The sequence below is a fragment of the Thermobia domestica genome, chromosome 18, assembly GCF_964235325.1.
Source record: "Thermobia domestica chromosome 18, izTheDome1.hap1.1, whole genome shotgun sequence".
NCBI classification, from domain to species: Eukaryota; Metazoa; Arthropoda; class Insecta; order Zygentoma; family Lepismatidae; genus Thermobia; species Thermobia domestica.
In genome coordinates, this window is record NC_137471.1 from 14,604,227 (window position 1) to 14,630,474 (window position 26,248).

At 38.1% G+C, this 26,248-nt stretch overlaps 1 protein-coding gene across 1 annotated transcript; it reads left to right on the forward strand.

The window, feature by feature from the left end:
- The first annotated feature begins 653 nt into the window (after positions 1-653).
- On the forward strand, positions 654-26,245 carry LOC145675946 (glycine receptor subunit alpha-2-like). The gene is made up of 6 exons (XM_081746761.1): positions 654-678; positions 6,364-6,428; positions 12,140-12,372; positions 21,585-21,667; positions 22,304-22,453; positions 26,043-26,245. Exons 1-6 carry the CDS (start codon positions 654-656, stop codon positions 26,243-26,245), a joined length of 759 nt encoding a protein of 252 aa, XP_081602887.1.
- Positions 26,246-26,248: the final 3 nt, after the last annotated feature.

A 26,248-nucleotide genomic window follows, 5' to 3' on the forward strand; every position in this document is an offset into this window, starting at 1 on the left:
TGCCAATTTAGCCTATTTTTGCCTAAATCTAGCCTATTTGGAGAGACATTTAGCCATACAGATCTACGAAATGCTTATAGCCTTAAATATAGCTTATTTTATGAAACTCTTTTGCCATTCTTGGCTTTTTAATAAGACGTTGTATTAATCCTAAAAATACCCTTTTTTGAAAATAAAGTGTAATTCTTAAAAATTAACCTATTTAACATTATATAATATCATATTAATTGATTTCTCTAGACAGAGGGTGTTTTGTTTTACACAACAAACACTTGCTTTTCATTCTTCTCCTCTCTCCTCAATCACAGATTTATAACTGCTTAACTATATTTTGTGACTCAGAAAGAATTTTAATGTCGCTCCCGTAACGGTCCCGTTTGCTACTTTTTAATTATTTTAATTTCTGCATTTCATTTCAAGAATGAAAGTTTTCTTATACAAATTTAGTAAACTGTTCGCGTCCTCAAGCCACATAAATGATTTGTATTTATTAAAGGAAACAAATAGGATATCTAATCAGCAGTGTTGCTTCCAGGAACAATGTTTCGGGGGGGAGCACTCTCAGAGCTCCGGATGGGGGGAGGGCAGTGCCCTCAAAAAGACATGTCTGGAAGAAACACTGCTAATCAGTTTGAAAACTCTGTGCAATCATAATGATTCATGTGGCTGTACAGAGAAGTAAGAAGTGTTTATAAGGACTATGACCTGCCGAAAAAAGTAATACTGAAAATCGGGACAATGGCAATCTACAGAAATACAACCAATTCACAATCAAACAATGGTGCATCCAGTTATATACAGCGCCTCGGCTAGCTGCGACGTCATCGATGATGACTTACACAATGGCAATCTACAGAAATACAACCAATTCACAATCAAACAATGGTGCATCCAGTTATATACAGCGCCTCGGCTAGCTGCGACGTCATCGATGATGACTTACACAATGGCAATCTACAGAAATACAACCAATTCACAATCAAACAATGGTGCATCCAGTTATATACAGCGCCTCGGCTAGCTGCGACGTCATCGATGATGACTTACACAATGGCAATCTACAGAAATACAACCAATTCACAATCAAACAATGGTGCATCCAGTTATATACAGCGCCTCGGCTAGCTGCGACGTCATCGATGATGACTTACTTCAATTTAACTGATAATATAGCTGCTGACTTTCACAAATCATTGAGTTGTTGATGTATTTTATTGTAATTTAAAGTCAGGTATGTTGCTTGTTAGTATTCAGCGAATAAAATTCAACATTTCAAATTTTACTGTAACTCACTTATAATCCTACACACAAAAAAGGGGTTTAAAATCTACAATGTGGGTTATAAGTTTGCAGTTCAAAATCTAGCCTTTTATGTGTGTGTGTGTGTGTGTGTGTGTGTGTGTGTGTGTGTGTGTGTGTGTGTGTGTGTGTGTGTGTAAAAAAGCTTATTTCTGAACGTCATCTAGCATATTTTCTTCAGGGTTTGTTGGCAACACTGGTTATGTTTACCATGTCTGTCGCACATCATGGATTTCAAACAACGCGTGAACATTATATTCTGTTTCAAGTTGCAAAAATATGCCAAAGAAACTCATGAACTGTTGAAATTGGTGTATGGCGATAATGCTGTAACTCTGAAGACTGTTTACAAGTGCCACGATCGATTTAAAAGCGGAAATGAGTCGGTAGAAGACGAGCAACGTTCAGGATGTCCATTTACCTCAAGAACAGAAAAAAAATATGGAAGAAGTTGCAAAAATTGTTCATTCAAACTGGCGAATAACTATTCGAGAGTTTACCGAAGAACTTAGCATCTCGTATAGGTCCATGCAAAGCATTTTAACCGCTGATTTGCAAATGAGAAAAATGGGTGCAAAATTCGTTCCCCGACTTTTGGCTGACAAACTGGAGTTTTTGGTCGAAAAAATATTGGTGTTTGTCCATATCCATAGTATTCTCCGGATGTAGCACCATGCAACTTCTGGTTCTTCCCCCAAATCAAATTTCATGCTTAAAGGAAAAGGTTTTAACACCATTCCGGACATTGAGAAGGCCACGACAGAGCAGTCGAACGCCCTCTTAAAACAAGCCTTTCATAAAAGCTTTCAGTCATGGATTCAACGTAAGGATAAGTACATTGCTAGCTAAGGACAGTACTTTAAAGGAGATTAAATTAATTTTCATGTAAGCTTATTACTATGTTTCTAATAAAATTATTCGCCGTATTTCTTGTTACTAATAAAATTATTCGCCGTATTTCTTGTTTCCAATAAAATTATTCACCGTATTTCTTGTTTCTAATAAATTTATTCACAGTATTTCTTGTTTCTAATAAAATTATTCACCGTATTTCTGGTTTCTAATAAAATTATTCACCGTATTTATTGTTTCTAATAAAATTATTCACCGTATTTCTTGTTTCTAATAAAATTATTCACCGTATTTCTTGTTTCTAATAAATTTATTCACAGTATTTCTTGTTTCTAATAAAATTATTCACCGTATTTCTTGTTTCTAATAAAATTATTCACCATATTTCTTGTTTCTAATAAAATTATTCACCGTATCTTTTTGATCACATCTCTTATGAATAAATACCACGTCTGTCTCACTTTAAGATTTTTTTCTGTATTTCTTGTAAAGTAGACCTATTTCCAACGCCAAATTCCCACAATTATGTTTTCTTCAGTTTTTAGAATATACCACGGAATAATAACAGAACGTGTCATGAAATTGGCTTGGAAGTCGTCAGATCTGCTGACCGGTTTGACTCGTCATTGAAGAATGACTCGAGACCGACCCAGATCCGGTGACCCACAAAGACCCAAAAACCACAAGACTCTTGTCATATACACACAAACAACCGCAAGCCGGCCAAGTTAATTCTAAACAAGGGATCAATACCACCTAACATCAACTTTGAGTCAGAATCTTGAAATCTTATTCTGTGCTCGTACATGCATTTTTACTATACAATTTTCATCTTCAAAATTTACATTTCTGGGCGGCCGCACACTTCTATAAACACATGTTTCTCAATTTAGATTCAGTTTAGAATTTTACGTTAGACTTGCACTGGATTTCTTGGAAGGAGTGAATTTGGTTCGGATTTCACGTTAAGCAGCAAACCCAGATCGGTTAAGCAAGGTGACAAACTCGGGACAAGATTATTGAATCTATCATCAACAAATTATGTTACTCAGAGAATCGAACATAAACAATTCTAGTTGGAGTAATATATATTGTGAGGATCCCCACATCACAACATGAGCACATGTTTATGAACGACACGTGTACAAACAAGCAGACGATACACTGAACGAGAAGACACGAAGGGAACCGAAAGAAGACGAGTCACCCGAAGAGGGACTAGAAAAGGGGAACCACAGAGGAAGGAGGCATCAGTTGACCAATGATCGCCTACCTACAACAGCTCTGGAGGTCGCTTTGGACTAAGGGACTATACCTATCCTAACATTTCTGGAGGCTGCTCTGAAGGGAAGGGGATTCCTCAACACAACCTAACCTCGCAAGGCTGCTTTGAGCTGAGGTTTCCTAGGACCATAACTTGGAGTCACCATAAAGCACCCCGGCGGCTGCCTTAAGCGAAGGGGTTCACTTACGAAACGATATATCCTTCAACCTTGGTCATAATAGAGAATTTGTTATATGAACTTTGTAAAGTACAAAAATTATTTTGTATTTCATAATAAAATAGGTGGACTAAATCTCTCAACTTTGGCCATAATAGAGACTTTGTTATATGAACTTTGTAAACCACAAAGATTATTTTGTATTTTATAATAAAATAGGGGAAGGACTAAATCTCTCAACCTTGGTCATAATAGAGACTTTGTTGTATGAACTTTGTAAAGCACAAAGATTATTTTGTATTTTATAATAAAATAGGTGAAGAACTAAATCTCAACTTTGGTCATAATAGAGACTTTGTTATATGAACTTTGTAAACCACAAAGATTATTTTGTATTTTATAATAAAATAGGTGAAGGACTAAATCTCTCAACCTTGGTCATAATAGAGACTTTGTTATATGAACTTTGTAAAGTACAAAAAATTATTTTGTATTTCATAATAAAATGGGTGAAGGACTAAATCTCTCAACTTTGGCCATAATAGAGACTTTGTTATATGAATTTTGTAAAACACAAAGATAATTTTGTATTTTATAATAAAATAGGTGAAGGACTAAATCTCTCAACTTTGGTCATAATAGAGACTTTGTTATATGAACTTTGTAAACCACAAACATTATTTTGTATTTTATAATAAAATAGGGGAAGGACTAAATCTCTCAACCTTGATCATAATAGAGACTTTGTTATATGAACTTTGTAAAGCACAAAGATTATTTTGTATTTTATAATAAAATAGGGGAAAGACTAAATCTCTCAACCTTGGTCATAATAGAGAATTTGTTATATGAACTTTGTAAAGCACAAAGATTATTTTGTATTTTATAATAAAATAGGGGAAAGACTAAATCTCTCAACCTTGGTCATAATAGAGACTTTGTTGTATGAACTTTGTAAAGCACAAAGATTATTTTGTATTTTATAATAAAATAGGTGAAGGACTAAATCTCAACTTTGGTCATAATAGAGACTTTGTTATATGAACTTTGTAAAGCACAAAGATTATTTTATATTTTATAATAAAATAGGGGAAGGACTAAATCTCTCAACCTTGGTCATAATAGAGACTTTGTTATATGACCTTGTAAACCACGAAGATTATTTTGTGTTTTATAATAAAATGGGTGAAGGGCCAAATTCTCGGTCCATTATTGATTCTACCTACAAGACATCGCATGGTAATAGGCACGGAAGTTTTGTACGGGACGCTCTTTTTATTAACTTCTTAAAATGAAGTTTAAAGGTCCATCACTCCAAATCTATGGGACCTATTGTAGTCGGATCAAGACTTCACTGAGAAACTAGTATGTGGCCTATCCAAATATCCATGTTCCAGAACCCTATGGTAATTCCGCAACAAGTTTTATAGCGGTAGTTGGTGAGTACTTCAGATTGTATGCCCTTAGCCAAACTTTCTCTGTAAAAATTGTTGCGAAAGTACCACAGGATTCTGAAACAAGGATTTTTGGATAGGGCACGTATGGTAGTTCCTAAGTGAAGTCTTGACCCGACTACGGTAGGTTCCACAGTTTTGGAGCTATGACCTTTAAAATTCATTTTTTCATGTTTTCGGCCGTCTATAACTCCGAAAGGAAGCATTTGTGCACCCAGGTTGGTCTATACTTTTCGTCTTATCTTGGTGTGAGGAATCATCTCCCAAACATTGTCGGTGTTGTTTTGAAACACCCTATACATATATATATATATATATATATATATATATATATATATATATATATATATATATATATATATATATATATATATATATATATATATATATATATATATATATAGTGACTGGTAATTCGATGCATACCTTGCATGGGAATGCACTAAAAGTACTTTGGAACATTTTCACCCATATGAACCGGGGCTCGCAAATCAATAGTTTTTGAGTAATTTGCATATGTGTGATTTCTTTGAAATTTACCGGTTAACGAGAGATGCGCGAGAAAGTATCACCCTGACCCACTTTCACATATCATAGAGCGATGAAAGTTTACATGTGTAATCCTGCATACCTATATAGTTCATGTGTCCACCTCCTGGGAAAAGCGCACTCGTTTACCGCTCGAATGTTGGCCAGACGGATGCACAGCACAGGGTATGAAATGCGTCATAGTTCGCGTTTTCTCTTGACTGCACAAGACCTTCATTCTACCTCTTTCCAACCATGCAGTAATTTCCTAGGTCCAAGTACTTCTGTGATGTTGCCACGCTGCTTTCTGAGATGCATCAATGGATTTTGGACTACTATACCTTACTTCACGTTCGGATCTGTAACACAGCAACGGTGCAGAGTTTCGAGCTGTACATTACCACGTGAACTACATAGGTATGCAGGATTGCACATGTAAACTTTCATCGCTTTACGGTATGTGGAAGTGGGTCAGGGTAAAAGTTTCTCGCCCACCTCTCGTTAGCCGGCAAATTTCAAAGAAATCACACATATGCAAATTACTCAGAAACTATTGACTTGCGACCCCCGGCTCATATGGGTGAAAATGTTCCGAAGTACTTGTAAAGTATCCCCTTGCAAGGAATGCATCGGATATATATAATTAAATATTTATTTATTCTTCACGCTTTGCTGTTCTTTTAAAGTAATTTTATTTTAAACAATAGACCTTCCCATTCTGGTAAACTGTATTTTATAACAATGACTTCAAATCACATAATTTAATGTTCTTTTCTTTTTTCTTTTAGGTCCTCTGGAAGTAGCTTTTGTGTTACGAATAGATAGATTTACTGAAATGGACGAAATAAATGGAGTAAGTAATTGATATCGAAAGTTAGCAAAAATTGAAGTTTTTAAATAAAGATTAATATTAGTTTAGATCTTAGGCCTCACTCCATGCCGTTTTGCGTCAACGTACCGCAAATTTTGCGTTTCATTTTAAAATATTCGGCATACCACTTATAGACCTCTACTTGATTATTGTTTTTTTTTTTTTTTTCATTCATTGCTTTGTGATTCGCAAATTTTGTAGAGACCGATACAGAATAAGGCACCAAGTCCCTAGCAGCACAGACAGTAGACTCAACAGTGGAAAATAGGAGGCTAGTAATCTGCAAACCAAGGGCACCGATCCTGGTGGGGCCGACGGTGCCCGGGCCTCCCGAAAGCTCATGTGGTCTACACTATTGTATTTATGAATATACAATATTTGGAATAATTTGAGTGCAATTCGTCTTAAAATCCTCATATATATACCTTCTGCATCTGAATGCCTCCACCCCCCAAATTTACAGAGAAATCGGCGCCCTTGCTACCAACATAACGCTCTATGAAACAAGTAAAAGTGAGATTTAGAGTACGAGGTCAAAATTGTTGGATAAATGACGGCTAACTGTTGGCTGGCTAAGGAACTTTTCAACTTATTTTTATTTATTTATTTGCATTTAGTAACTTCCAACAATGCCAACCATTATCCTGCGTACGATGTAACAATAACAGTAAGTTTTATTATTATTATTATTATTATTATTATTATTATTATTATTATTATTATTATTATTATTATTATTATTATTATTATTATTATTATTATTATTATTATTATTATTATTATTATTTAAATTTATCGTTGAATTTAAGCACAAAGGCTAGATTAAATTTACAGTTCAAGATGCAATCTGTATCAACGTAATACGTTCAGATTTCAAGTTTTATCCACTGGGAATCGAATCTGGAATCCTGTGCAACAAACGTTCCCGCCCTTCCAGTATAGTAGGAGGAAAAGGAAATAGCATACAGTTGAAAATGATTAACTATAAACTCTGCTTATACAAATCTCAATGACAATTAAATCGGTTTGGTATATACAGTATAGTGTCACGAAATTATGGCAAATATACAGGGTATTTCAAAACAACGCCGACAACGTTTAGGAGGTGACTCCTGACACCAAGATAAGATAATAAAATATAGACCAACCTGGGTGCAGAAATCCGTCATTTCGGAGTTAAAGGTTGCTGAAAACATGAAGAAATAAGCTTTAAAGGTCCGTAGCTCCAAAACTATGGGACCTACTTTTGGCGGGTCAAGACTTCAGTTAGGAAGTAATATGCTCGCTATCCAAATATCCATGTTTCAGAATCCTAAGGTACTTCCGCAACAATTTTTATAGAGGTAGGTGGTGATTCAAATTATATGCCTGTAGCAGCTTTATAAAAATTATTGCGTGAGTACTGCAGAATTTTGAAACTTGGATATTTGGATAGAGCATATATTAGTTCCTAATTGAAGTCTTGACTACGGTAGATCCCATAGTATTGGAGCTATGGACCTTCAAAGTTCATTTTTTTCATGTTTTCGGCAGCCTATAACTCTGAAGTGCCGCATTTCTGCACCCAGGTTGGTCTATACTTTTTGTCTTATCTTGGTGTCAGGAATCACCTCCCAAAAGTTGTTGGTGTTGTTTTGAAATACTCTGTATAAGCTATTGATTGACACCGCCTTGCCGCATCTCTCCTGAGATGAACGAAGTCAAGCAATCTTGTATCAGATAGAGGTAGAAATAAAGAATGTAAACCATGTGCAGCCTGTTCTTTCGCGTGACGTCTCATTCGATACCAAATCACTGAATTTCTTAGTGAGAGACCATTCTCGTGTTCTCTCAGTTGACAGGCTATTAGTTGTGTTGTAGATTTTCTACGTTTTCTTTTATTCAAAACATTTGGTTAATTTGTTAAACACTGCTATATATTCTTCTATTTGTAAATATTATTGTATATTTCGTGAGGCAAAAGGAGAAACAATGACAGAACTAGAAACTAAAAACGTCGATTGTCATATCGTTTGATGAAATGAAAATAAATGATCTTATTTCCTCTGACAGAAAAACATGAACAAGTAATGTGTATACATTAATTAGTGCATGTAATAATATCTCGAGGATTGTGGGGAAGTGAATGCGATCAATTTACTTTGATTTCAATAAATCAATGACTAAATCCACCCAGTAGCCTAACTGGGAATGGGGGGAACTGGGCTTGTGCGCCGGCGCCGGATGCGGAGGGCGCAAAGGGAGCGTTTTGGTTTGGTTGCTCTGGGAGGCGCTAAGGCGAGTTGTTGCCCCGGGCTACAATTATCGTATTTGCGTTGCTGAATCCACCGATACATCTGATAGAAGCACTTCAAAACAGTGATTATATAGGCCTAATAGTTACCCAAATGTGTGACTTAGGATGCACACAAATAGTTTTTTATGTAAAAAGCTGCCCATAATTATCGAAAATATGATGTATAGAGACCTCGATAAATCACGAGAAATATTTATTTTTGTTGATGCTCCCTGCTTGCTAAAATAAGTAAGAAGCCATTGTGAAGATTAGGGCTTTTCTCTCACACATACGAAAATTAGTAAAAACTAAAGATATTAACATCTCTTGAAAATTAAAGATCGCTTTAAACTTTTAGCGATGAACACCTACACCCTAGGGAATTTGCCGCCCCCATGTAATAGGATCAATTGCCGCCTCGCTTTTCTCCAGAAAGAACAAATCTTGAAAAGCCACGATTTTAAATATGCTATCCCACTATGAACAACGAAGGGGAGGGAAAGAATACTCGCACTCAGAAAGGCTTAAACACCACTAATACTATTTTGTTGTGTCTATTTTTTCTTTAAATCATAATCTATTATGTTAGTGAAAGATAAAACAAACACACCTGCAGAGGAAAGATGAGTCAGAGTGGGCCATGATGGGTAGTGGGTAGCAATGGGTCGTAGTGAGTTGACCCACGACCGATTGACCCACTCCATTTCTGCTGCGCAACAATAAGGATTTAAACAAAGACTAAGAGGTTATATGATAAGAAAGCATTCTGTTTTATTGTTTATTCACGGTTAAAATGTCGAAGTAATTGAAGAATCTTCTACGCAGTAGGAAACAGTGATATTTCAGTTAACATATGAAGAACCACATCTCGTACATAAGTAGAGATTGAAGCCATAAGAAATAATAAAAAAAAAACTTTTACCTACTTTTTTATGTTTGTGACTGTACAACAATGCAACTCTTTATGTTATATTTTACCAGAAGAAGAGATTGAAAATGAAGATCAAACATATTCATTTAATATACATGACCTTCAAGAACAGTCTTGGATTTATAACTCGGGTGGTGGTTTTCAAATTTAAACTCAAATATTAGCTCTCTGTTAAATAATCTTTTGAGAGACTGCAGTGCAATTGGACAAAATTAACCCCATTCTCTTATTATTATTTGTGTACATCAAGTGTCTCAAGCAGCTTGTATGATATTCAAAGAACTTTTTAAGTTCGTTACTGAATTCTCTATATCTGTGTGTCTGTCTGTCTGTTATTTGTGATTTTTTCAATTTTGAACCCTGCATTCGATACAGCATCAAAAACTATCAGAGAAAGTGATTAAATTTTTCGCGTCACTCTTACTGTTCCCGAGATATTCGCCAAAAAATGGCCGACTTCCAGAGGTTTAAGGAGCCATAGCTCGGGAACCATAAGTTGTAGGGAGATGACATTGATGTTGATCAATACCTAAAAGGATGGTAAATATTTTGGTACCAAATAATAATCGGTGGCCACTGTTCAACTGGCCACTGGTTTGGCCAATGGCCACCAATTATTATCGGTACCAAAATGTTTACATACTCTTAGGTATTGATTAACACCAATATCATCTCTCTATGACTTTCCGTTACCGTGATATTGGCCAAAAAATAGTCAATTTCTAGACATTTAAGGAGCCATAGCTCGGGAACCATAAGTTGTAGAGAGATGACATTGATGTTGATCAATATCTAAGAGGATGGTAAATATTTTGGTACCAAATAGTAACCGGTGGCCACTGTCCAACTGGCTACTGGTTTGGTCAGTGGCAAGTTGGATAGTGGCCATCAACTAACATCGGTACGAAAATGTTTCTCTATTAGGGATTGATTAACACCAATATCACCTCTCTATGACTTACCGTTTCCGTGATATTGGCCAAAGGATAGTTCCGATCTCGGGAGATTTCAGGAGCCAAATCTCGGGAACTGTAAGTCACACAGAGATCATATTGGTGTTGATCAATACCTAAGAGGATGGTGAACATTTTGATACTAAATAGTAACCGGTGGGCACTGATTAACTGCCCACTGACCAACTGGCCACCGTTCCCCAGATATTGGCAAAAAAAAAAAAAAAGTTCGAATTTCTAGATATTTAAGCAGCCATATCTCGAGAACTGTAAGTCATAGAGAGATAATATTTTGCTCATTTTTGCGAGAAAGAGAATAAGGTGAGGATAAAAAGATTTATTTTTACATCTAGGAACAATAACATTTATCCTTCCCGCTCCATCTCTCCATTCTTTTTAAGTTGGTTCTGGCAATGCTTTTGCAGCATTGTCAACTGGTTTACTACCGAAGCATATCCGTGACAACACTACAGAATTTTACATTAACTTGCTAAGAAAAATTAATTAATTATGGCCAGTGATAGAACGGCTCACAAAGTTCGTGGTCTGTAAGCAGTCAGACCCGTAATACACCAGATCCGGTGACTCGATGTGACTCGGAAAAATCCGTGATGCAGTTAGATCGGAAAACGAGGAAACATTGTCATATACATGGAGACTACTAATGTAAGTCTAACAAACAAGATTTATATCTATATTTAATTTCTCTCTTGTGTGCATCTATGTGTGTCAAAATACTACACTGAAAAATAACTACAAGTTCTATAAATATATAAACTCGCGAGAATAACGGAACTAAAACAAAATACACGGTCTTCTTTTGGAGGATCGTCAAACTTTTAATAGGGAGAATCTGTAAAACTTGTGTGGAATATTAAGAGATGCCGTTTAGTTCAAACCCTTTTATATGAAATATTTTTTGTGTAAAATGTATTCAAAACAACAGTATTGTTGTTCAGCATGGGAAGACGAATAAATATGAAACTGTTTTTTGTAATAGTCAAGCATCTTGATTAAGAAATATCAGAAAAGAAATCAGACATTTGAATATCTGTGTTCGAGTAAGGGAAATCATCATCCCACTATAAAAGTCTGCAGTAATTCTGTAGAGTTGATACTTCAACATTCCTAAGTAAAAGTGCATCTGCAAAGGTGAGGGGACGCATGATGTAACGCCGTCCCTCCTGCCCATCTTTGCCCGTTGTAACTTTTTAGAAAGTGGAGGAACACCTTAAATATTTTTGGAAGTGGAGGAACGGCGTCCTCTCGCGTCTCCTCATTTTTACCCCTGCTTCAACAGTACCTGGTCATTGGGTCTGTGTAGTTCAGTGGATCTGTCCGTGTTGTGGATCTGAGAAACGAGACTCAGAGCAGGATAAAGCGCGTGACGCATGAACTCCTAATTAATACTACATTTTAAAAAGCTTATAATACACAGAACCATAAAATAATGCGTGGAGGATTTAAATATATGGAAATGAGCATTAGATATGATTAATAACACTTAACTCAAACATTTTCATTTTTTTTCTAGCTTATGTCCATGGACTGCCTCCTAGTTCTGCAATGGGTAGAGCCTCGCCTAAACTTAACTTTTAATCCTGGAGAGAAGAAAGTGTCTAAAAATGTATATCCAGGCGATTTCAGCAAGTTTTGGAAACCGAATCTTATATTTTGGAGAATGAAGCATTTGATGATCCGAGATGGCTTCCGAAAGTTGGACAGAATGGTGGTGTTCAGAGATAAGCGAATATATTATGTGATTGAGTAAGATTGTTATTTCTTGTTATCTTATTATTTCTACAGAGTGTCTATAAAAGACCTGGGATTAATGCTAGAGTTGGCAAATCGCTTTCCAGTGGTTAGATGACGCATTTCCTAGACACTTGTTTTGGAGAAGGTAGCATGTGGTGTGGGTGTCACGGTCATGACCTCAATACGTTTTGCTATTGTGCTGCCAAAATGTCTTGAGCCATGGGAAAAATGCGAACTGAAGCTCATATCTCGACACACCCATGCGTTGAGCCAATTAGGGTCCCGCTGTTGCTAAGCGAAAGAATCTTAGCGAAAAGGAGTAGAATTCCTTCAGCCGATAGCAGCGCCTGGAACGGAAGGCCTGGTGTCAAGTCAGTGTGGTATATCTTTAGTAGTGAAACCTGAGATGTGTTCTGCGAATCACTCATCTACAAGTTTGAGATGAGGAAAGCTAGAACATTTCTTTTGAAATGAAATATATTTCTAGTTTTTTTGTCTCACGATTATCCTCTACAGGCTAATGCAGACGGCTAATTAATTAACGTGAGCGAGTATGAGGAAATTGGTGGGATAAGAACATGGGTAGAAATGGAAAAACAAGGGAAAAAAGCATATACAAACATGGCCTGGGATAGAACCAGGGACCCCTCGCAACTGAGGTGAGCGCTCTTTCACTGAACTACCATACCTCTCCCTCTCCACATCCTCTCCCTTGAATTGACTGCAGAATCGACTATGGTGGGTACCTTATAAGCTCACCGCTATTTGTCCAAGGGTAGAGTGGATAATCAGGATTCACCTGATTCTCAAAAGATTATTGCCATTGATCGCTGGTTAGAATGATTTGTTGGGGAACCACTACCGAATTTTCTCCCATCTCTAGGGCGGCTACTAACATTCTTTCGACCAGTGGTAATGAGGTAGCCCCATTACGCAACGGGTAGAGGCCCATCTTTCAGTTATATCTACCCATAGAGGGAGTTCCCGAGCAAGTATGTCTCTACTACTACATCCAGTGTCACCTCCGAAGCGTTTAATGCAACCGTACTTCTCAAACTCACTAGTAGCGTCGGAAGGTGTTCCATAATCATAAGATACCATATAACCACGGTTTGAGTACCAGCCGGCAGAGTCCAACTCAATTCAGGAGCTTCCTGAAACTAGGAAGGAGCTCGAGTCCCGGTCCTTTATTATATCATGTAATAACACAGGTACCATGCGCGTTACCGGGTCCAATGGCAATGTAATTCGCCCACTTGAGATGGGACGAAACTTTCTTCCCAGGAAAAGCAGAGGTACTACGTGCATTATCGGATGTATAGTGCAGTAAATGAAGCTCAAATTTTAATAAAGAAAGAAACAAATTAGTAATAAGCTGAAAATTGGAACAGATGTTGGGAATGCTGTTCTAAACAACATACTAAAAGTCCTCTGAAATCCCACGTGGCCTTCGCCGTCATATTGTAAACTAGCCGTTGGAAGTGTCAAATAAACCCACCTATTTGGAATGGAACGGAATTTACCTCTCCGGAATAGCAGAGGTAATAGTGCATTATTGGGCCTAATGGCACATGGAATTAGCCCATTTGGGATGGGACTTTTTTCTCCCATGTTGATAACTATTGCAACGGGATTAGTCTCGAGCTCCACAAGTTGAAGAGAATCCACAAGAAAACATGGAACCTTCGAGGTAATGTGGAGATTGGTAGCGAACATCTGGAGATTAATGCAATATGTTATTATCAGTTTTAGTCTGTATATAAGCAAACATTCTAAATTAAATGTTAGTACAGGTTGGGATTAAAAAATCCGACCATGCATAATCTGGTTCCTTCAGACTTCCGGCATGGATTTCGGAGCGCATTCTCAATTTACCGCTTTGACCTCCACTGTTTTCTGGAGGTGATGGTTATGTTTTGATGGCGCTATAATAGATGATCAGTTATTGAGACTTTCTTGCACCTGCTAACAGACGTTGTTGCACATTTCTTCTGATTTTGCCATTTATTTGCTGATCTTTTTCTTCAAAGGACTATACAAGTAGTCATTTTCTCTTAAATGTCACTCAGACTTACGACCCACCAGTCTCGGACAGACCTGGAGTGATCTTATCTCACCTAGGCAGAACCATGACCTGGATGTACCCGTGACAGAGACGATGAAACATCGCCACACACATGAGGAGTATGTGTAGCTCCTAAAATAATTCTAACAACTCAATTCCGTCCTCTTTCTATCTTTTCCATAGATCAATAATTATTTTTTCTCGTTTGTGTGTCAAAGAATTGCACTGACAGATAACTACATGATTTAACAAACTATAAAAGTGTACACCCTCCATTCCAAAAGCAACCGAACTTTTTTAAAAAAACAAAAAAGCAATGTACATTTTGGAACAAATCATTTTTATTAATCAATGTATTCCCCTTCTGCATCGATACACATATTTGCACGCTCCAACAAGTTGTCAAACGACTTCTCCATGTCCTTTATTGGAATGGTCTTTAGGACGGCGGTCGTCGCCTTCTCAATGGCATCAATCGATGCGTGCCACTTTCCTTTCATCGCCAAATGCAGTTTCGGGAACAGATAGAAATCGCACGGAGCGAGATCTGGTGAATAGGGCGGATAATGCAACCGAATAATGTGATTTTTGACCAAAAATTCAGTTACAAGTCGCGAACGATGTGATGGTGCAGTATCGTCCAAAAGAGTCCAACTGCCGATTTCGCGATATTCGGGCCGAATACGACGAATTCTTGCCAGCAAACGCTTCATTAAAACTCTCCAGTGACTGTCTGTGACGATTTTTTGTTATGTTTGATGAATTCACGCACTTTTTCGATGTATTCTTCCGATAATCCGGTTCTGGGACGGCCTGATCTTTCGTCATCATCCAGCGTCGCTCTACCCGATTTGAATCGCCTGAACCACTCGTAAACTTGCGCACGGGATAGACACTCATCACCATATGCATTTTGTAGCATTTGGTGCGTTTCACTAAAAGTTTTACCCTGTTTAACACAAAACTCAATTGCAGCTCGTTGTTTGAAACTCATTTTCCGACCGATGTACATAACACACTGACAGTTGAAACGCAATAACTTTGTTGCCGTGCATCCAAATGTCATGACATTTATACCAGTTGTCAATGAGGGACTACGCCATCCACCGGTAGAATATTACAACAGATTGCACTAGTGGTACTATTTGTTTTCAAAAGTTCGGTTTCTTTCGGAATGGAGGGTGTATTAATCACAGAAAAACTAAGCTACATGTTTCTGTTGTGGAGCATCGTCAAAGTTAAATCCAGCTAACCTGTAAAATTTGTCGTTTAGACTATAAAATATGCCGCTGACCCTAAACAGTTTATTTTCTTAAATATTTTTGTATAACCTATGTAAAAAAAAAAAAAAAAAAAAAAAAAAAAAAAAACACACACACACACTGTATTCTTTTTTAGTATGGGAAGACGAATATACGTAAAATTATATTTCATATTCTTAAGACGAAACATTATAAATTCTGTTGTAATGTTGCGGAGATATTTTGGCTACTTCCTGGTGACCAAATCACCGGATTTGTCTGTCTCCAGATTAGACTGAGTCTAAAAAGCGACATAGTAATCCGAATTACTCGCACAAAAGTCCGATGTAAGTAATCCAGTGACCCATGACTCATTCCATGACGTGCATATATAATCATCCAAAATTCAACATTTTTGAGAAACCGGAACTCCTTTGCTGCAGGTTCTCAGATTTTTGAATGTCAGTCTGTATTTTCATTTTAGGCTTGTATTATAAATTCAAGCGAATAGCATAACTGTAAATGACAATACTATTTCAAAGGGGAAAAACTAATATATTATCTAAGGTTGCCACGTGACTCCACTGAAAGAGGAAACGATGTACAACATAACTGCACCTAGGTGAAAATGGAACAGGAGCTTGTAGAAGGTGACGCGATGAGATGTAGCATGACTTTTACGTCGCGGCAGTGATTTCTTGGGTTTATCTCCACAAGTTGTAAGCACTATAGTGAGAGAAGTATTTTAAACATATTTTATTTCTAATTGCTCAGAGGAAAATTCAACCAACAATTTCACTAATATTATGTCAGAGTAACAGATATCTGATTTTAACTCTGGGGTAAACCACTTTCTCTTTGTAATGCAACCAGTGGATAGACCGAGGTCACGTGCCCGAAGTCCAAAGCTCCGCACATGTTGAGAAAACAACTTGGAGTGTCTAGTCAGTCAGGAGGCAATGTACTGAATAGGGTTACGTGACAGTGTACTATATGGAGAGTATAATTATGAATGATCTTCCGTTACGAGTACAAACTGAGACATTCTGCTCATCTAACCGCTTTGTGTGTCTATTTGTTGTAGTTTAACATCCTCTTCCAGTTCCGAAACTATACGAAACGTGAACCTACTGTTAAGGGTGGAATGCGTTCAAAATTTAATGCTCTCAGTGGGAATTGGACCCAGGACTACGATCTACTCACTTAAAACATTTAGGTAAAGAGTGGTGAGTACAATTTCGTATCATTGACACAACATTGAAATGTAAGCCCCAAGATCATCGACCAACAACACAGTTTGATAATCGTTTCAATCTGTTGTATAATCTGTGACAATCTAGTATAAAATCTTCCCGGTTATTCCCTGCATTCAGAGAAGTAAACACTTTCAGATGGCATTTCTTGTTGGCCGATGCGCACTTTATGGCTGTTATGAGGCCAACTTTTTCACTTTACTGATTGTATGGGGATACCGATCAACAGGGTATGGTGTATCCCTCGTGTGCAATTGCATGAATAATTTTCTGAAGGTCCACTTTTAGGGTATTCCTGAGGAGCACATCAAAATATGCTATTGACCAATGGTGGAAGGGCTCAGCTTTCAAATGTGTTTAGTTCAGGCACGAAATTCAACAAACCAACATACGTTCATTTAGCACTCCTATTCTAAAGGCACTGCTTTTCTCACGCCAATATCACATAGCAGGTACGGGCAGATTGAAGCTGGGAGGACCTGTAAAGATAAAAAATGAGCAGTAGGCTCACAACCGTTGCCTTTCAACACATATGAGACCAGGGGTGTAGCCAGCAGGTTTGTGTAGGGGGGGCCCGTCGTTTTTGAGGGGGGGCCAGCTACAATGTGCAAAGCTAAAAAATGTATTGCTGCTAGTCTGCAAAACTAAAAACACTATTTTAGCTTATTATTATTATTATTATTATTATTATTATTATTATTATTATTATTATTATTATTATTATTATTATTATTATTATTATTATCCATAAATTATATTCAAGATAGTTTTTATTATGCTTAATCCAGAACTACTGCCCTGGACCAAACGCTGTACTTTTGTGCATAACTATAAAGGTAACCAAGAAAGTTCTGTCCCTTTTCGTGGAGGTCTGTGTTCAATTGGACCTCACATCGTGAGTTGAATGCGAGTGGAGATAAGGTGAAAGTCAGTTGTTGTTGTAGGTATATCCAACATACTACCTGGTTGTGGCAATTCAGACACACCATGAACTTGCATAAAGACAGAGGGAACATGGGACTTCCACAGAGTGTCATAGGAGCATGTATGCTGAACGAGTTCAAACGGAGGTCAAACGCTGCTGTAGCGGGACAGAAGATATGCCAGGCCTTTGGTGAGAGTGTCGTGATGACGCAGACATTGCAGCGATGGTTTAACAAGTTTAAGGACGATGACAAAACACCCGAAAACACCACGTGCCAGAAGACCAACACATGTACAAAGAGGAACTGGGACTACAATTCAGTGTGTGGAGAAACCATTCGGCAGCACATCCATCAACTTGTGAAGCACTACAAGTTGGGTCGATGGGTCTCTCATATTTTGACTCCAGGTCAGAAGGCAACGCGGCAGTCGCCTGTGTTTATTTACTGTTTCGGAGCCATTTCTGGACAGGGCGTTAACATGTGATAAAAAGTGTGTCCTATACGAAGCTCCACGGCGTCGTCATCATTGGTTAGCATCCCATGAAGCGATTTCGAAACAGCCGAAACCAGCACTGTACCAGAAGAAGGTCCTTCTGTGTGTTTGGTACATCGTGCATCGGGAACTGCTACCAGCTGGTCAGAGTATCAATGCAATTGTGTAATGTCAGCAGTTGAGCTGTGCTCAACAAAAACTCAAAACTCTGGAGCCATCACTTCTGAATTGCAAATGGGTCATCGTTTACGGGACAACGCTAAGTCCCTCGTGGCTAGGATGACTCAGGACACCATTTTTCGCCTTGGATGGGAAACAATATTGCAACCACTATATTCCCAGCGTATTGCACCGTCCGATTATCATCTGTTCCATTCTTTGGACAATCACATTAGAGGACGCCATTTCAAATCCCTAGTAAAAGTCCAATATTCACCTGATACCTTCTTCGTTTCACGGCCCACTATGTTCTACCGCGATGGAATCCATGGCCTTTCAGAATATTGGGAGAAGGTCGTCGATGCTGATGGGGACTATTTTCGATCTTCCAGGTTAGGTGACATATCGATGTTCGAAGGCGGTGTGTGAAAAAGCAACAACACGTTTCTTGGTTACCTTTATATTTAAATTTAAGACATTGTATACAGAACCTATCTACACAAGATTGATTTTCTTTGAAATTTCACTTAATTTCTTTACGGTTTCCTGACAAATATACTTATTTATTATTCGTGACTAAAAAAACATAATTATTTTATTACACTGACGAGGAAACGGTCTTAAGTGTAAACAACCGATTTGGCTGGGGTCCGGATATGTGTTACGGGAGACCAAAGAAGGAGACACGTATTTTGGCGTTTGGGCCCATACGCAGAAATTTCCGAAATTCGGGACCCCAAAGTGGCCCTACATGCTACAACTAGGAAGCGAATAACGTTACTTGTACACAACCGATTTGGCTGGGGTCCGGATATGTATTACAGGAGACCAAGGTAGGAGGCACGTATTTTGGCGTTTGGGCCCATATGCAGAAATTTCTGAAATACGGGACCCTAAAGTGGCCCTACATGCTATAACTAGGAAGCGAATGACGTTACTTGTACACAACCGATTTGGCTGTGGTCCAGATATGTGTTACGGAAGACCAAAGTAGGAGACACGTATTTTGGCGTTTGGGCCCATACATTAAATTTCCAAAATACGGGGCCCCAAAATGGCCCTACATGCTATAACTAGGAAGCGAATGACGTCACTTGTACCCAACCGATTTGGCTGGGGTCCGGATATGTGTTACAGAAGACACAAGTAGCAGACACGTATTTTGGCTTTTCGGCCCATACGCAGAAATTTCCGAAATACGGGACCCCAAAGTGGCCCTACATGCTATAACTAGAAAGCGAATGACGTTACTTGTACACAACCGATTTGGCTGGGGTCTGGATGTGTGTTACGGGAGACCAAGGTAGGAGACACGTTATTTGGCGTTTGGGCTCATATGCAGAAATTTCCGAAATACGGGGCCCCAAAGTGGCCCTACATGCCATAACTAGGAAGCGAATGACGTTACTGGTACAGAATGTTGGCTTGGGTTGGAATGTTATAATATATCCAAAAGTATGAGACTTGTGTTTGTGGTTAGGTCCCACAAAAAGAAATGTCGAATGTACAGGGTCCGATATTGCTAGATTTTCAATAAGGCCATGAAGTCGGCATATGTGGTACCCATGCAATTCTGAACAGATGTTCAGCTGGCACGAGCCGTCGAGGGGGATCTGCTGACCACGAGGGTGTCAACGGAGCGAAAGAATGTTTGCGTTTTTCGCTTGTATTTCTAACTTCATGGCCTTATTGAAAATCTAGCAATATCGGACCCTGTATATTCGACATTCCTTTTTGTGGGACCTAACAACAAACACAAGTCCCATACTTTTGGATATATTATAACATATTCCAACCCAAGCCAACATTCTGTACCAGTAACGTCATTCGCTTCCTAGTTATGGAATGTAGGGCCACTTTGAGAGCCCGTATTTCGGAAATTTCTGCGTATGGGCCCAAACGCCAAAATACGTGTCCCCTACTTTGGGCTCCAGTAACACATATCCCGACCCCAGCCAAATCGGTTGTTTACATTTAAGACCGTTTCCTCGTGAGTAGAAATAAAAGAGAGAGCGAATGAAACCCAAATTGAATAAAAGCATTGTTTCTCACCAAATTTTCCATCCTTTATGTCTTTTAAAATACTCGTTAAAGCATATAAAAATACACTGTACTTACAAATCAATTTAGTACTTTGTTTTATGGCTGTATTTGTAGTACCTTGTTAAAACGTTTGTCTTCAAACTGTCAAATATATTTCGCAGTAAATTGTGCAATCTGCTGTCACAAAAAGTATCCCATTTTTCGATCGGTATAAGGAAGAGATACTATACTATTTTTCGATCGGTATGGAAAAACAATATTTCTCCATACTATTTTACCATAAATTATTAATTGTCAATAAACTTTGTTACTTTTAAATGAATGAAGAGAGATAATTTTACTATGATGTTTTAAAAGTTGGTCATTTGGGGGGGCCAGGAAACCATTTGGGGATGTTTTAAAAGTTGGTCATTTGGGGGGGCCAGGAAACCATTTGGGGGGGCCCGGCCCCGATGAGCCCCCCCTTGGCTACACCCCTGTATGAGACTATTATAATTACTAGAGTAAGGAAACGGGATTGGTGCTTTATAAGGTTTTCGGTAAGTTTCGGTATATGGCATTTTGGGAAAAGGCATAGTTGCACACCAACTAGCTACTATAACAAATGTTTGCCCGAACAGGGACGTAAGGGAACGAACTCAAGACCGTAACAGATGGCGCCCGAACAGAGACAAACAAGAATCTAACCCATTAATGTTATATGCTGAAATATACAGAATGGTCAAGTTTCAAATTGTAAAGTAAAATCACTCGCAATTGTGCCTTCTCCATGGGGAACTTTCACACGACTTTGTTCAAAAGCTGCTTCCTGATTGCTCCATTTTATTTTCTAAACACGCACATTGTTTCTGACGTCGTACGTGTGATATTCCATCTTTTGGTTGCATTACAGAAGATGGCTTTCTACCAGCTTTCAATAAACAGTTGTTAATTATACTTTTCACGATTTTAGTAAAAACTGAATTAATTGAGTATAAATAAAGAAAATTAGTGATGACGCTACTCTTGCTACATTAATTTTTTTTTGTTTCTATCTATTTTCAGAGTGTCAATCAGGATTCCATGTAAATTTGATTTCAGAAGATATCCAGTTGATTTACAATGTTGTCCAATAAAAGCTGTTATATGTAAGTGATATAACTGATCATATCTGCTCATATGTGTATTTCTTGTGTTTTATATAATATCGGGACGTCTGCAGAATTTTTTCGAATGGGGGCATAAGATTGACACACAAACACATTTTGATGCACGCATGACACATAATACGTAATATAAAACAACAATTATTTACGTACATACCCATATTAACTACAGTAAATAAACTATATAGTACCAATATAAATATGTTAGATACCATAGTATTATATCAAAGGAAATTATTATATTTTGACATATATTTCCAAGAAATGAATACCCTTCGAAAATCTAGGGAGTAACTGTCTCCCGCTGCAGGCGGCCATGTATCGGTTATTTCAACGTTTTTACTAAAAGTAGTTGTTTATTTTTGGAACACCCTGTATTTTAATTAATAGCTTGCATATTTATAGTAAATTAACAATTCCGTGTTCAAATTGCAAATTAAAATAATTTTCCCAGACTTGTAAGCTGGTAACTTCTGGGACACACTACATTTCTGACTTCTGGCATTCGGGCGGCCATATAAAACATTGTTTCGGATAATATTATTAAAAAGCCGTATTTTATAAATTTTTATAATTGTGGTTATTACTGTTTGTACATTAAACTTTCCTTGCTTTCAGATCCTGAGAGTTCAGATGAAGTTGTTCTAAAGTGGGCTTCGAAAGATCCCGTAATTTTCCTTGATACCTTGTCTCAGACTATTGAAACACCAACGTATATACTTGACTTAAAATATAAACCAGAATCAATCAATTTATCTGTCAATACTCGTAAGTACATAAGAGTTAAGACAAAAAAATCTCGCCCCTTGTTATTATTTGTGTGTATGTGTGTGTGTGTGATGATTTGGTTTAAAAGATATCAACATAACTTGTGCGGGAAAACACAATCACTAAACATACCAAACAAAAAAATAAAGAAATAAAACCTTGTAACAAACACCATTACACTAAAGTACATTTTTGATGCGCTTTAGTTTGAAAATTATGATAATAAATAATTATCTACGTAAAACTATAAATATCATTTCATTTCCTTCATGAGCTACAAAGATACAAAAAAATAGAGCTACATAGATAGATACAAAGGTTTGAAGTGCGTAGAATAATTTAGCACAGTTTACTGTTATTTTAACGGCTTTTGAAATTGAATTACAAATGAATATTGTAAGGATCCCCACATCACTACACAAGTACATGTTCATAACGACACGTACTGATATTTACAAATAAGCAGGTAAAGAGGAAGACACGAACGAAACCGAAAGGAGACGGACCACACGAAGGAAACCGAAAGAAGACGAGTAACCCGAAGAGGATACATAAAAGAGTGACCACGGAGGAACCAGGCATCAGTCTGACCGCTGATCAAATAACCTATACCTGCTCCGAGGTCGCACTGGACTAGGGATTCTAACTACAACTAAAACCTCGCGAAGCTGCTGTGTGCTGAGGGGGTTTCCTACAAGTTTCACCTACACCTTACTAGTGCTCTGGATGCTGCCATGAACTAGAAGGGGCACAGTGCAGAACACCTATTTCCTTCATCAGGTCACTTAGGAGAAAAGACACTATTGAATTAGTCTTAATAATTTCAAAAGACACTGTATCTAGAATTTTCTAATTTTATTGATAGAGAAAAAAAAGAAACCTGGACCGTTATTTCACTCTCTATATAAAAACATTTCAATATGTGATGCTACCAAGTAAATGTAAAGTTTATCTACCTGAAGAGGACAAAACCATCTTAAACTGTTGATGGAAAGAATGGAAAAGAAATAGAGGAGCAGTCAAATTAGTACAATAAGTGAAATGCTTCTTCCAGCAAAACATTTGAATTCATTGGCTGAATTCATTTGTGTTGAATTTAATCAAATGGGAGTTCAAACACTTAATCACACATCATTTGAAGACAAGCAAGATTTTTGTATATTTTTAGTAAATGTTTAATTTCCATAGTATCTTGCTTAAGGAGGTTAAATCTAGAAATGTTCACTTGCGTACGCCGCTGCTTGAATTGATCTGAGAAAAGAAATGAGCTTCAATCCTTCAGCGATGCAAGGAATTCTTGTCAAGTCAAAACAGATAGAGATCTCCATTATACAGAGTGATCAATAAAAAATGTTGCCTTCTTTCAGAGAAAAAAATGGGCTGAATGTATGTTGAGTTCTCTTTTCTGCCCTACAACCAAATCTCTAGTTTACAGTTTCCGTTGTATAACTCTATTTTAGGGTATTGATTGTACAGCTCTACGTTAGATTATTAGATGGACAGCTCTAGTTTGGAGTATTGGTCGTACAGCTCTTCTTTTGAATATTGATTGTACAGCTCTACTTTGAATTAATAGTAGGACAGCTGTACTTTAGATTATTGGTTGTACAGCTGAGCTTTAAAGTATTGGTTGAATAGCTCTACTTTAGAATATGAGATTGATTAGTAATACCTAAGAGGCCCTGTAATATATTATTTATAGTTTGTTGTGAAGAGCTCAACACTATTTTTTTTTAATTGGCTTAGTATACAGATTCTCCTTAGAGTCTTCTTTTACATTTTAAGCTTTTAGTAGTACATCAAGTCACTCATTTGTAATATTCTTCATCAATCATTCCCCGATATTTCGAGTGACACGCTCGGTCACCCTTCTTCATAGGCACACAATAACTAAGAACACGATTTTCACTTTTTTCTTGTGTCTCAACAGTGGTACCTACGAATATTACGTAGATATTTTCGATACTTTTGGATGTCACCTTTTTCAATACTTATAGATTGGTCTTTTTATTTCTATAATAGTAACACTAGAGCTATATATACAGATGGTGATCAGAAAAATGGAAACACCTGAATGAAATTGCAATTTACCAGATTAATATGGTATCGGGGCACCTTTCGCCTTCAGAACAGCCTTGATGCGACGTGGGATGGAGGCATAGAAGTCGTGAATGGTAGCAAGTGGAATTTTACACCATTTCTCGTGCAGGGCATCGGCCAGTTCTGTGAGAGAGGATGGAAGTGGAAATCGACGCCGGAGTCGTGTTTCCAAGACAGACCACAGATGTTCAATTATGTTGAGATCTGGGGATTGGGCGGGCCAGGGGAGGTGTTGAACTTCATCCCGATGTTCCTCAAACCACGCTGCAACAACGCCAGCTGTGTGGATGGGTGCATTATCATCCTGGAAGATGGCGTCATTGTCCGGGAACAACATCCGGACAATAGGATGCAAGTGGTCTCCTAAAATTGCGACATAATCGTTGGCAGTGATTCTTCCGCTAAGTGTGACCACAGGACCCAATGAAAACCATGATATGGCGGCCCACAGCATCACCGAGCCGCCGCCATGTTTCAGAGTTGGGCGGAGAAACTGCAGATCATAAGCTTCTTTGGGCGTTCTCCACACATAAATACGGCCCATGGTTGGGAAGAGGGTGAAGGATGACTCATCCGACCATATCACACGTTTCCAGTCCTCAACGGTCCAAGTTGCATGGTCGCGGCACCATTTGCGGCGTGCGAAAGCGTTATGGTCCCTGATGAGCGGTTTGGCCCGTGCAACACGACCCCGTAAGTTCATGTCATGTAATTCGCGGCGGACTGTGATTGTCGAAACAGGGTGGAGGAGGTGCTGATTGAGTTCCTCCGTCACTTGCTCCGCAATGCGCTTTAATACCCGGCGTGACCTGTCACTCATGATTTTCTTGCGCCGACTGTTCCGCTTTCCCGATGTGGTTTTCCCGTGTGTTGTGTAGGCCGTCATCACCTTCGACACCTAACAGAGTAGCCACTGTCGTCACACTCACTCCACATAACCGCGCACTAACAATTTGCCCTCTTTGAAAATCTGAGAGGTCTCCCATTTTACACTACCTCCGTCTGCTGCAGCCATTGGACACTACTGTTTCACTGCGCCTGACGTAGTATGGAGACCGACCTAACACACCACCACCAGCGGTCCGGCGCTGCGGGCACCACGACACCACTGCCAACCCATACATCTGACGTGTTGCCAACTACAGGTGTTTCCATTTTTCTGATCACCATCTGTATATATTAATACTATTGGAAAGGTAGGCGTCCGTAAGTATTGATAATATTTACGCAATATTCATAAATACCATTGTTGAGACAAAAAACAAAATGAAGATTTTGTAGTAAAAACGACTTAGGCTTACGACGAAGAGTGACCGAGGATTTTACAAATATGGAAGAAAAGATTGATGAGGAATGTTATAGGTGAGCGATTTGAAGTACTACAATGTGCTGTATACGCTCAATAAGCAATTCTTACTAGTAACACTGTGTCATTGTAGACTAGTTATTTAACTATCTAATTAAGTATTACATTCTTGATATATTTAAGTAAAACTATCATCGTTGGAGTTTTATGTTAGAATGGGACGAAGAGTTGTTGGTCCAATGCTAGAATTCTACTTCCCCAGTGGAATTTTCGTCATTATTTCTTGGGGAAGCTTCTTTGTATCACCCGAAGTTGTGCCAGGACGGGTTGCTCTCTTGGTTACCAATTTGCTAACGTTGGTTACCATGTTCGAGGCAACTATGTAAGTA

What these genes read in the sequence shown, in the direction of transcription:
- LOC145675946 (XM_081746761.1), top strand. Translation starts at nt 654, where the DNA reads ATGATTCATGTGGCTGTACAGAGAA. An exon ending in TCATGTGGCTGTACAGAGAA is followed by an intron (nt 679 to 6,363) that starts GTAAGAAGTGTT and finishes TTTTTCTTTTAG; the next exon opens with GTCCTCTGGAAGTAGCTTTT. An exon ending in AAATGGACGAAATAAATGGA is followed by an intron (nt 6,429 to 12,139) that starts GTAAGTAATTGA and finishes TTTTTTTTCTAG; the next exon opens with CTTATGTCCATGGACTGCCT.